The following is a 13,666-nucleotide window of genomic DNA, read 5'->3' on the forward strand; positions in this document are numbered from 1 at the left end:
CCTTCTCTCCGGCGGTGAGAAACGGACTCAAGACCAAGTAAAAAAATATATATAAAAACATAATTCAAAGTGGTAAACACCCACAGCATAAATCCAGCTGTCCTTCCTGCATTTGTCAGTTTAAACTATGTTGTTTTTAGTCTGATTAAGACTGTAACTTCTTCATATGTGTGTAATATTATCATACGATCCTTGCACCGAGCTCTGATTGGTCAGCAGGTGGTGCTTTTATACGAGTTGATCTCTTATCTGGAACATAACCTGCTGTGGAGCAGGTTAGCTGTTCAGCAGCAGTTACCATGGCGATCTACCTCGGTAAGAAGTGATCCACCTTCGTAGGACGGAAAACCCTGAAGGGTTAACCCTGAAGTTACCTCGCTAACAACCAAATCCTGCCTCGTAGTCCAGGCCTCTGCTCATCAACACACAGTCTCTGAGAGCGATGACAGATGAGCTGTCAGCCAACCCCCGCTACCTGCATGAGTATCGGAGCTCCTGTGTCTTGGTGGTCATTGAGACTTGGCTGGACAGTAAGGAGGAGCATGGGCCAGTTCTTGACTCCTTCCTAAATTGGTGTGAGAAGTAAAACCTTAGCACCTCTAAAACAAAGGAAATGTCCATTGATTTTATAAAACTGCTACTTTTATCAATGAGGAGCCAATACACTTTGTCACAGATTAAGGTATCATGACATTGTGCTCGACCACAAACTTAAATGGGAGCTGTGGACTGACCTCATAAGTACTAAGACACAACAAAAAATTTATTTTTTTAAAGACATTGCTATTCTTTAATGTCCACAACACAATTCTCCAAAGGTTTCACTGTGCCTTTATGGAAAGTCTTTTTACCATGGGTATCATCTGCTGGTTTGGTAGTGCTACTGAGCCACAGAAAAACTATAACAACGGCCAGCAAACTGCTAGGGATTACACTACCAAGTATGGAATGCATCTGCAGAGACAGAACAATAAAGAAGGCAAACAATATTGTGCGTGACCAGAGGCACCCCCTTGCCACCCCACTATGCTCCTTCCTGGTCACAAAGGATGTTCACCTGGTCTGGTCTGTCCTAGCTGGTCTGGTCCATAACTATTTTAACGAACCATTTTATACATACATATAGTATACTGTACATACAGTATATGTATGTATGTATTTGGCCTGCCAAAGTTAATGCGAGAATAACACGTTAACGCAAATTTCTTTTAACGCAACTAATTCCTTTAACGCATTAACGCAACCTGCGATTTTTATGTTGAATTGGGACTCTATTTTTTAAAGCTAGAGTGAAGATACTGGTTTCATATAAAACTAGAAAAAACCTGAGGAATCCATGGTTCCCAACCATGTCATACTAGCTTGTCGCGAAGGAGGTTAAAAGACGCCCAAAACTTATACGCAAATATTTAGCGAGGAAAAAACTGGCATGGCCATTTTCAAAAGGGTCCCTTGACCTCTGACCTCCAGATCAGTGAATGTAAATGGGTTCTATGGGTACCCACGAATCTCCCCTTTACAGACATGCCCACTTTATGATAATCACATGCAGTTTGGGGCAAGTCATAGTCAAGTCAGCACACTGACACACTGACAGCTGTTGTTGCCTGTTGGGCTGCAGTTTGCCATGTTGTGATTTGAGCATATTGTTTTATGCTAAATGCAGTACCTGTGAGGGTTTCTGGACAATATCTGTCATTTTTTGGTGTTATTCATTGATTTCAAATAATCCCTTCAAGATACAATTTGAAGAGATAAAAAATGTGCGATTAATCACGATTAGCTATGGACAATCATGCAATTAATCGTGATTAAGTATTTTAATCGATTGACAGCCTTAGTATATACAGTATATATATATATATATATATACGTGTGTGTGTATATATATATATATTATTATTTTTTAGACACACACACACACACATATATATATATATATATATATGTGTCCTGTCAAAGACCAGTCTTTTTATTTAGAATAGGTAGAAACTCTGCTCCATTTCATTCGCACATGTTGTACGACCTAGTTTGTTTAAAGCATACTGGGACCTTAAACTGTACTGGAAAGGTTTGTTTATGGATGGAAAACGTTTTAAAGTAATTTAGGACACAACTTTATGGTATATAATTATAAACATATATTGTAGAAAAAAGTATAATGTATGTATTGAATGAGTGTTTACGGCACTAGGGGTGGCATTAGTCTTTTTACTGACCACTACATCTCAGGCCAGCTGACAACCAAACCGACTGCTTTGCTGTGAAACACACCCTGACCTTATGGGAACATGCTCACCTTCCAGTTCTTCAGGTGATGCTGGGGAGTCGACGCCTCCTGCCTCCACCAGGTTTTTCCATCTGAAAAAAAGGAAAATAATGATGACTATAATAAAGAAAAGCACTCCTCATTCAGTAGTCTATTAACTGTTCTTTTTAAATGCCCTGTGGAATCTTTCCAGGAGGAATTCCATCTTTCCTTCACTGTAATAACAAGGTACGTTTGCTTTTGTTAAATCTTTATTAATCAAAAGAGTTCCACCGATGATTCATGCTCTGTTTACTACAGCGCCATGGGCCCTGAGAGCAAATTCAGTTCACTCAGACAGGATGATACATCTCACTTCCACAGCATTTCAGAGCAGCATGTTGCATAAATGCTGTCTGGTGTTTATAGAGACATAAATTTAGAGGTAATGTTTTTTCATAACCCATCTGATTAAGAAAAGGAAGTTAATGTTATTGTGAAAGCTTAATGTTCTCTTCACACCTTAGCTATGAAAACCTTACAACTACAGGTAACGCTACTGTGTAACACCGGGCAATATTTAGTTTGTGATTGGATGGCCACTACTGATTCTTTTATCTCTGTCTTGACTTGGTCTCAAGCCCATTTCGACTCTTCAATCAATCTCAAAACTTCTCAGATCTGAACTTAAGTCTCGGACTCAACTTAAGTGGTTGTGTCTTCAGTTCGGCATCAAGTTGCCTAATAGTAACTCGGTCTTCTGCCATTGGCCACTTAACAGCTCCACTAGAGAGGCTGGGCGATCCAGGGCACGAGTATGTGAACTATCAGGTCCAAAATCAGAGCTTTTGGCCATGTTCAGAAATAAACATGCGTCTTGGGTGATCCGATCAAGTGGACAGCTCTAAGTACAGGTGTGAATGCACACAAGACGCATTGAGATATTAAAGGTAGGGTTGGTAAAGATCTCAGAAACAATTTTTGTTTTTACAGTATTTGTTGAAATTCTCTTTACATCCCGACAGCAGACAATAAATCAAATGCTCTGACAAAAAAAGAGAAGTGGGGAGTGGCTTTGGGAGGTCTGAAGGGACGGACTGTCAGTGTTGCTGACCTGGCAACTTTCTCTCTAGATTTAGGGACTTTTGGCTAGTGCTGCTAGCTACTTTCATTGGAAAAAAAGTTGGCAACACTGGGGTAACTATTTTTTTAAAAATCTAGTGTACTCTTGCTAGTTTCTCAAGATCACCGACCCTGCCTTTAATGCTTATACCACATTCGGAGGAGCCTTAGTTGCAGAGGTGATTTAACAGGCCCCTTTAAAACAACAGCAGACTGCAGTCTGGCCCCTGTGTTTAAATGGGCTGGAACCTACCAGACCCGATGAGACTCAATATAGTCGGGTTTTGAATACTATGGGGCAAGTGGACCCATGAAGACCTCTGAACCTCTGATCATCACTCAAAACCCCGCTGTAATCTTTAAAAATGTCTTTCATTCATCTTTTTTTAAGCAACAAATGGTGACTGTGGTTTGAGAGGACCAGCAACACGTCCTCAAAGTAAACAACACCTCTTACCAAGCTATATATACTGTATAGGTGTGCATGAAGATTTGACTGAAGACTTCAATCCGGGCAATCATTTGACTACTTGGATTACACTGTCATTTTAAAATATAAATAAAAAAAAAAAATCAACAAAGTCAACAGTTCAAGAACTGTTAAGAACAATCCATTGTATGGATGACTGTCCCGGTCCAAATGCAGCTGAGGAGTGCAGCCTTCTTTTGCCAGAATCTGACACAACCAATGTATTCCTTGTTGTTCTCAACAACCCCAATCCATCCGTTTGGTTTGGGAAACATCATTGGACCAGGTGGCTGGCCACTGCATCGTGCCATCGTGATGAAGTGACACATCACAACTTGTGCTGTAAGCTTGCCTCGCTGTGCCACTGCTATTGACCATTATCTGTTGTTAAGAGGGCAACTTAACAACAGATAAGTTGTTAGTTGTTAAAGAGGGCCTATGTCAAAGAACGTATATCGCTAAGAAACGAAAGTCAACTGTTAGTTCCATTGCAACATCAGCGCCCAGCAGCAAAGCCAAGCTTCTGCCATTTTGGACTAAAAGCGACTACCGGACGCCAGTCATATATTGTCATATTCTACTGAAATGGCCTGTGTTGAACAATAAAAATATTAGAAATATAATAAGTGTTTTCAGTCCAAAATGGCAGCCACGGCTCTTGTTAAAAAAACACCAGAGTTTCGTCACTTGGCTTCTATACTCTTTGCTATTATTCTTATTTCAGGTTCATACTTGCTTTTATGTTGGTACATGCTTTAATGTTCAAAAAACGCTTCATTTTTTTCACACTGACTGTGCTGCAGCACCTCTGAAACACTCTGTCTGAAACATTCTGTCTGAAACACTCTGTCTAAAACACTCGAAAAGCCCAGTCTGCTATGATTGGTCAGGTGGCCCACTGTAGTGATTGGTCATCGAACCAAGCTCTTCGGACTCCACTCCAGCTCCAATCTAACTAGCTTTGTTTTGAAGATGTGCCAAACTAGTCGTTTTGCAAATGTGTTACTTGGTGACATCACCATGTTACAGAAGAAAAGGCAAGACTTCAAGCAAGGTGTTTCAGGCAGTTCAGGAGCACTGTTTCTGTGGGGGAGAGGAACTCCTTTTGGCCTGGACTTATAACTTTGCAGAACTTTAACATGCACAAACAAATTATATATATTATATATATATATATATATATATATATATATATATATATATAATATATATTGATGAGCACCATGCAAATAAAGAAGTAGTTTGTCTTTGTGATCATCCTCTATAGACTTTCATTAGCTCTCAATGACCCACATTAATAGGCCGATTCAGCCAAAAATGTGTCACAGCAGTAGTTAGTTCATAGTAGTAAGTAGGTTTGCTATGAGCCGCGAGGTCCCCTATATTGGGCTGAATTGGTTTGTCCAGTACGGAACCTAAAGGTGCAAGCAATATCGGTACATTCTTTGTGACATCTACTGCGGAAAATGACATAATTATGAAGCTTCGTTATGTGTAGCATACGGTTAAACACGGACTCAGCTACATCAGCACTGACTGTCTTGTTAAACTCAAAGGTGCTTTGTTTCATGACTCAAATGTTGTGAAGATGCACTTCGGAAGAATGAAAGCTGAGATGATTACTATGAATGTTTCAGAACTAGAGACTGTGCTGGATATTTTGCATGAATTATTCCCTAGCGAAGGTGAGCCTGTGTATTATTTTCATCAAATGTTTCCAGTGTGTGTGAGAGTGAACTACAAGTTATTTGACTTTTATGAAAATGGTGAAGAAACTGTAAATGGCATACATCAAGCTCTGATGAATTGTCTGGAAAAGCATGAACTGGACACAATGTCAACTTTGGAAAACACCACTCTGTTATCAGTTATTGAGTGCCAACAACCGCATTCCGAAAGCTAATTGCCCAGCTCACATAGCTCATAACACCTGCAAGCACGCCTATGACCAGCTGTCAGCGGATGACTCACTTGTTTTAAAGATCTACATCATGTCATGCAAGGGCTGTGCAACAATGGCGTAGCCACGGGTGTGCCAGGGTGTGCCTGTGCCACCCAAAGAGGCAGCTCGCACACCCAAAAATCAGATGCAGAATAAATTTGTAGTTATAGCCTTCCTAAAACGAGTTACTATTATTACAGTTTTTCTCAATTGTTTACACACAAATACTGGTACTTGACACACAATGACCACAACATGTAACTCATGCACCAACCCCCTGAACCAATTCTGCTAAACTACAAGCACAATTCCTGCTTTACACTCAAATTGCAGTTCTAAAACACACTTTTTTCAAAACACTACACACAATTCTCTGCATTTGGCACAATTTTCATGAAGAAAATCTCGTTTTCACAAGGAACACACTGTCATTCAAAATTCTAAAGTCAATTGCCCTACTATGCACACTGACTCATCACATGGGCAAACACCTGTCACACAGTGTTACAATTAGCAATCAGTTGATGCTTTTCATGGCTGGATTTGACATGCTAAGCGATATTTCCCCCGCTGCTTGGCCAGGGAAAACATTGCTTGTGATGTGGATGAGGTGCTGTGGCCAGACCGAAACAGAAGAGAGGATGCAGCATAGTTTTTTTTCCCGTTTTTTTTTACAGTAACTGTATACAGTAAATTCTTCTGTTGTTTTGTATGTAGACCACTGTATGTGCAACTTTGTGTTGGTTGGGATGTACACTGTGTACATTGTTTTTGTGGGGAAAATAAAATATATTTGTTACCGTGTATTTGTGTGTTCTGAGTATAAAAACAATATTCTAAAATATTTTACAACACACTTATGTATGTACTGTCTGTAGTAAGTGTAACACTGAACAAAAAAAAGGCCTAAGTCATTATGATGAATGGAGAAGAAGTGTTTTCCATTCATCATAGTGTTTTACATTGAGCACATCAGTGTTCAACTGGTTCTTATAAATGTCTATTCATATGATGGTTTGTGTGTGTCATTTGAAAACAAAATACCATTTTGAGAAGAAATAACATTGATTGAATGTAAAGTTTCATTTTGCAGGAGAATTGAGGGGTTTTGCCATTGTGTGTGTGTTTTTTGATTTGTGTGTAGAGTTCTGAGAGTATGAGGCATGCTTTCAGAAAATGTGTGTAAAACAATCGAGAAAAACTGTAAACACAAAAACCCGCCACTATCCATCTGCAGCCGGTCTATATTTCTACTAGAGGAAGTTGTCAACCCTACACACACATTTAGCAAGAAAAAAAGTCCTGAGCAGTCGTTGTGTGTGGCCTGTAGCGGGAGTGCACAGAAAGCTGCCAGCGCTGGTAGAAAATCGGAGCGGTAGCGGGCAGCATCAGCTCTCGCTGCATTCACTTGCACTCGGACATCAGAGTTTCACTCTTGTGAATTTCCGACAAGCGTCAACTTTTCATATATATCCATCCATTATCTGTAACCACTTATCCTATTCTGGGGGGGGGGGCTGGAGCCGATCCCAGCTGACATTGGGCGAAGGCGGGGTACACCCTGGACAGGTCTCCAGACTATCACAGGGCTGACACATAGAGACAGACAACCATTCACACTCACATTCACACCTACGGGACATTTAGAGTCAACAATGAACCTAACCTGCATGTCTTTGGACTGTGGGAGGAAACCGGAGAACCCGGAGAAAACCCAAGCTAACACGGGGAGAACATGCAGACTCCACACAGAAGGGTCCCAAGCCGGCTTTGAACATGGGACCCTCTAGCTGTGAGGCGACAATGCTAACCACTGCATCACTGTGCAGCCTCCCATATACTGTATATACTGAATATATATACATATATATATATTCAGTATATATGAGTCACGTGACTAACGACTGTCGTGACAAAATAAGTCGTTTAACTTTTAGTTTCACACGGGACATGAATGGCGGTCTCCTGGTTGAAAGTCTTGTGATTGTTTGACCCATCCACCTTCGCTACTGCCCGCCTGAACGAACTCTCACGCTATTAATACTACGTCACTTGCTCCGACCGTTGAATAAAGCCGCGGGTTCACATTGGAGTTAGTTGAAAGCCCGGTTCGTCACATACTGTCACTAAAGGGTGCCTCCATGCGACGGTTTCCGATGCGGAGGGGCGCTGCGCAATTGGCGGTATTTGATGAGCTGGGAGTGAGACTGGGTTGACATGTCAGCATTCACTCATTCACACACACATTCATACACTGATGGCAGAGGCTGCCATGCAAAGTGCCAACCTGCCCATCAGGATCTAATCTAAATGCTCAGCCACACACATAACCATGTATTTATGTTGCTCGAGTAAACCTAAAAACTAAGTAAACCTACGTTGGAAGTTTATTTTGAAAAGACACTATGCATGTAATGAGCGGAAAGTGACCTGCCGTCTCTGACACCAGCTGGTCCATAGACTTTAGACTAGCTCCAGGAGTGAATACTGAAGGCAGAACAGGAGGCACATTGCTATGATGCAGCTCTTGTATTAAAAGAAAGATCACTCCAGTTTAAAATAATGCAGGATCCACTGGAAAAGGATTCACTTGATCAACATTTTCTGAAACAGTAATGAACAGGTCCAATAAAAATGAGCAAAGAATACAACATCCTTGAAAGGATCTGAGCTCCAATCCAAAATATTTATACTACATTTTACAGCATGATAAAATAACACAGAGGCTTTTAAGTTCACTCCCCATAATAAAAAGAAATTACAACCAGAAGATCTCAGAGTTAAGAAAGAAATGCAGAGTCTCAGTATACTGTCAGTGGAACCTTTGAATAATGCAGATACAATGATTTTGTCCATAAAACACTAAAAGGTCAACCAAGATGTAAAAATAGCAAAATAAGATGGCAAAAGTAAAGTTGTTAAAGTTTGTTAGTTTTTTTTTTTCTTTTTTACAACTTGATGTTTCTAAAAATAGCTCAGCCTCTCTCTACTTCTGTCAGTGAAGCAGACATGGATGGAGAGTTGGGTACAGGAGGAGATCTGGATCACATTACACAACACCGACTGTGTGTGTGTAAATGATAGCCCGCAATGACACACTAATGTCAAGCCTGCATGCAGCTACTACAGTTCAGAATAGACCAGACTGAGGATACAGATGAGAAAGGTGAAGTGTATCTTAACTCTGTTTTCCTGTAGTAGAGGCTCAGCCCGGTCTCACCAAATGGCATATGAATGACACGGTAATTTGTAAGTCACTCTGCATGCAATAACAACTCCTTTGTTGCGTTTGGCGTGTCATGTGTACGCCATGTAGTCTGTACTGACTGCAATGCAAATGCATCAGCATGATTATGCCACCCTCACAGCTAGTGACGCAGAGGAAAGAGACTGCTGATGGTGGGAGGGAGGGGACGTGGATGGGTCCAACAAACACAGGACTGGTGTTTGTGTCCGAAAGTGTTGTTGAGTTACGTTACGTTAGTCACGTGTTTTCTGTACTTATGTTACGTAGTTATTTTAAGCCCAACCATGATGTTTTCTCTAAACCTAACTAGGTGGTTTTGTTGCGTAAACATAACTGCGACAGTTTCAATGTAACGACGTGGCGTGTGAATGACACGTGAAGCCTAAAATGCATTATCACGACACGCAGAATGTCCTTAAAATATTGCGCTATTTATACTTCCTCCAATGAGATCAGAATGCGAGGCCTATTCTGTAATCAATCTATGGTAATGACAGCAAATATTTAAATGCTTAACAGTCCCACTTGTGGCCCCTCGAGACTGAAATGTTCATTGTACCCCACAATATGAAAGTGTTGGATGAAGTAAGATTGACATTTTTTTAGTGCAAATCCTGTCTCCCAACATCAACCATGGTCCAAACCAGGGCCACAACTACCAGCATGGAACACACATAAACATTTTAAATGCTTTTGAATCAGCCAATTACATTAACAATGTCTACACCAGCTGTCAAACTTTTCTTTGGTTTTCTGCCAATCATAACCCACCAACAATCAAGTGTCCAAGGCTGCCAAATATCTAATCTACATTAATATCCAAACTCATTGATTGCCAACAGGGATTGTTAAGTCAAGTCAATTTTATTTGTACAGCCCAAAATCACAAATCACAAATTTGCCTCGTAACCTGTTACCTGATCAGGTTATCAGACAAAAGATTCATCCATGTACAGGTCGAAAACACAGCCTATAACATGGATTAAACTTGTCTTTTACGCAACAGGCCATAAAAGACCTTCCTGGCATCACACAGGAATGTTTGTACATGATTACATCTCTTGGTAACACCTCTCTGACAGCAGCAACGACACACACGCACACACACAGCCACGTACTTCTATCTTTGTGAGGACACTCATCGACATAATGCATTACCTAGCCCCTTACCCTAACCATAACCTTAAATACCTGACCCCAACCCACATCCTTACCCTAACCTGAACCTAATTCTAACCTGAATCTTAAACCAAGTCTGAACCCTCAAACAGGCCTTTGAAGGTGAGGACTGGCCAAAATGTCTTCAATTTGCAAAAATGTCCTCACTCTGAAGGTCTAAAACTCGAATTGGTCCCCACAAAGATAGCTACACACAAACACACACACACACACACACACACACACACACACACACACACTGTGGGACTGGTCAGCACTGGAACTTTTTAAGTGTCTGTGAGTAAAAAACAAATGAATTACTCACTACAGTCAAACCTCATCTATTACAAACACTTCATATTCCCCTCACAAATATGTCCGCCTGTATCAACTCAGTGAGAAAGACAATGTGAAGCATTCAGACAAAATTGCTGGAGTTTGATGCCACGTCACCAGAGGAAGGCCAAGCTGGTCCTCTTTCTGAATTCTGATACCACACAATTGTCACCCTGAGGGGAAATTCTATTCTGTCTGCAGGTTTTCATGCAACAACCTGAGGGCATTTCTGTGTTTGACTAAAAGTTCATCCAAATCATTTACACACTCTTTAAATAAACACTCCCCTAAGGTTTTTGTACACATCTAATGAAAAGAGACGGTACTGAATACTAAAGTGCTGCATAAACTAACGTTACCAGTAGTGTGCTGAAATGGGATCATTGAAATCAAATGTTCATCAACTTGGAAGCATGATTGTTGCACTATCAACATCCACAGTATATAAAAAATAATTTGTTGAATTGATATTTTGTCATGGATCAAAGTGTTGATCAATGAGAAATTATGATCCAAACGTGGTAATTGAGGAAACCTTTGAAACCTCTGGAGCAATTTAAACATGCACAAGCGAGACAAAAAGAAACCGTGTAATTTTCAAAGCATTGAGCCTCATTGCAAAGCAGTCCAATTCACAAAGATCAGCGCTAATAGCCACGAACAGTTACAGTGAAATTATTAGCTTCTACAGAGAGTTGGTGGTAACTGAAGCATTATTTATAAGGGGTGTCAGGCCCAGACCTTTTCAGTGATCATGGGATTTTAAATCCCAAATAGGGATTTCATTTCTCTCTGTCACCTTTAAATTCCTTGCCTGAAGTTTTGAGGATTGCCTCTACACCTCGTCAGACAGGACCTGGAGCTCGCCGTCTGAACATTTCATTTTTCTTTTCCTCTCTGCCATTGTTCTGCCTACTGTGTTCTTGGTGCAAAGGCAACACTTATACTTTGCCACATTGATAATTGCAATCAGCAGGGTGCCAGTGTGTAGCATTTTAGGGAGCTCTATTGACAGAAATGGAATATAATATTAATGAGTATGTTTTCTTTAGTGTTTAATCACCTGAAAATAAGAATCGTTGTATTTTCGTTACCTTAGAATGAGCCGTTTACATCTACATAGGGAGCGGGTCCTCTTCATGGAGTCCTCCATGTTGCTCTGCCATGTTTCTACAGTAGCCCAGAACGGACAAACCAAACTCTGTTAACTTTTCCTCCTTTGGCGATGTCGATAATGTTGCTCGCTTCCGTCGCCGCTGCTCTCTCTCTCTTGCTTCACCACTCACTTCCCACATACACACACACTTTAAGCACTGACTGCTCTAGATGGGTCTTGAGAGGGCCATTGGCGTTTTCGCGTCGGCCACCGTAGCTCTCCAACACGCTTGGCACAGGCTTCAGTTGGTCTCCTCACCTCACCGACAGATCCTACACACTGTTCTTTTAATAGTTAAAATACCTACAGGCATACAAGAAACACCCACACAAACATCTCCGACAACCCCTGTGTATGTTTGCCAACATGCAGCTTGGAGAAACTTGTTCCAGCCTTAACAGCATCTGAAACCTGATTGGCAGAATAAGGTGGACAACCAAGTGCATTACCATGAATGCATTCAAGGAGAGACTGTCCAAAAACCATCAAAACTACCAAGACACAGAGAAGTTGGAGAGAGATCAGGGAGGCAGTGGGATGCAGCCAGAGGATGCTATGATAGAAGACACACTGCCTTTGAGTGTTGCCTTTCAGATCCGTTGGGAAACACTTTAGATGTGGTTGGATGACTTGTTGTACACCTCGTTCGAAGTGTAATGAGATATCTTAGGGCGTTTTCACACCTGCCTTGTTAAGTTGGGTTGAATGGAACCCTGGAGCGTTTACCCTCTTGGTGCGGTGCGTTTGGGCAGGTGTGAACACAGCAATCGCACTCAGGTGCATCACCAAAACAATCAAACCTAGAGACCTCCTTGAAGGGGTGGCCTCGGTACGGTCTCGGTACTCTTCGTTTGTGGTGAGAACTTGATCCGACCTCAATCCGGCCAAACTGGAGCATTGCGCCTTTTTGTATTAAACAAGCTTCGATAGCAAGCAGCTTAGTGCATTATGGGTAGGATTGTAAGCCTTTCGTTTCTACAACATGCAGCAAGATGAATAATTGTGGACAGACGTGGATTCGTGGGAGGTGCAGTGCCTCATAGAGATTTGGTCAGATGATTATATAAGCTCACAACTTTCGACAACACACAAAAATACCAAATCTACTCACTCTTTAGCAAACAGCTCCGAGAATGTTTTTTTTTTTCCGGCCGATGAGCATGTCACAGTTTAGGAGGGTTAATGCACGCCTCCTTCTCCGTCCTCTGTACGTCTTGATATGCGCCTTCAATGACTCCAGTGCATCAATACATTGTTTTCCAGTCGCAGCCGCGCCCTCATTTTCAAACTGTATTGTTTGCCTTGACTGAAAAATTGCTATAAGGCAAAAAGAAAAGATGAACAGGGCCAAAACCAAGCAGCTTAGTTGTCCCTCCACTGTTGCGTTCTGGAAGTCTGCTCTTCTTTGTTTACTTCCGGGAGTTTTCCCGCATGGAAATTCCGACCAATTGGAGAGCAGCTTCTTTGCACACCAAAAATTTGGTCCGCTTGTAACGCTGCCGTGTGAACACACACCAAACTCGAGGCAATATGCAACATTGTAACAATTTGGTCCCTGATTCAGACCAGAGCAAACAAACTACAGGTGTGAAAACTCTCAATTCGTCAGATACTGCCGTTTGGTAAGTGCACCTCAGCATTGGAAACCGACACATTGAGGCACCCTTTAGCAACAGTATGTGATGAACCGGGCTTTCAATTACCTCCCATGTAAACCCACCTGCGGCGTTATTAAACGGTCAGAGCAAGTGACATCTCCGATGCCAAGGAGCACTGACCAAGCGCGATATTTGACGAGTTGGGAGTGAGAATGTGTTAACAGAAATGTTCATCATTCACAAAACTTTTTACCTTTGGAATCAAATGCAACTAACATGAATCCAAGTGTGAAGGATGAAACTACCATCTCTTAACAGCCTTTCAAGCCCACAGAGATACCAAAAAGAGAGACGAGTGGAGTATTTAATAATGAGAACTACAGCAAGCCA

General features: G+C 41.4%; 1 protein-coding gene across 1 annotated transcript in view; it reads right to left on the reverse strand.

Moving 5' to 3' along the window:
* The window catches only part of LOC119488074 (neurturin), a 48,393-nt gene that overhangs the window by 21,704 nt on the left and 13,023 nt on the right, over window positions 1–13,666 (reverse strand). Inside the window, exon 2 of the mRNA XM_037769287.1 lies at window positions 2,300–2,361. Coding sequence (XP_037625215.1) covers window positions 2,300–2,361 — 62 coding nt within the window. The remainder of the gene's footprint in view (window positions 1–2,299; window positions 2,362–13,666) is intronic.

The sequence above is a fragment of the Sebastes umbrosus genome, chromosome 5, assembly GCF_015220745.1.
Source record: "Sebastes umbrosus isolate fSebUmb1 chromosome 5, fSebUmb1.pri, whole genome shotgun sequence".
In the NCBI taxonomy this organism is placed as follows: Eukaryota; Metazoa; Chordata; class Actinopteri; order Perciformes; family Sebastidae; genus Sebastes; species Sebastes umbrosus.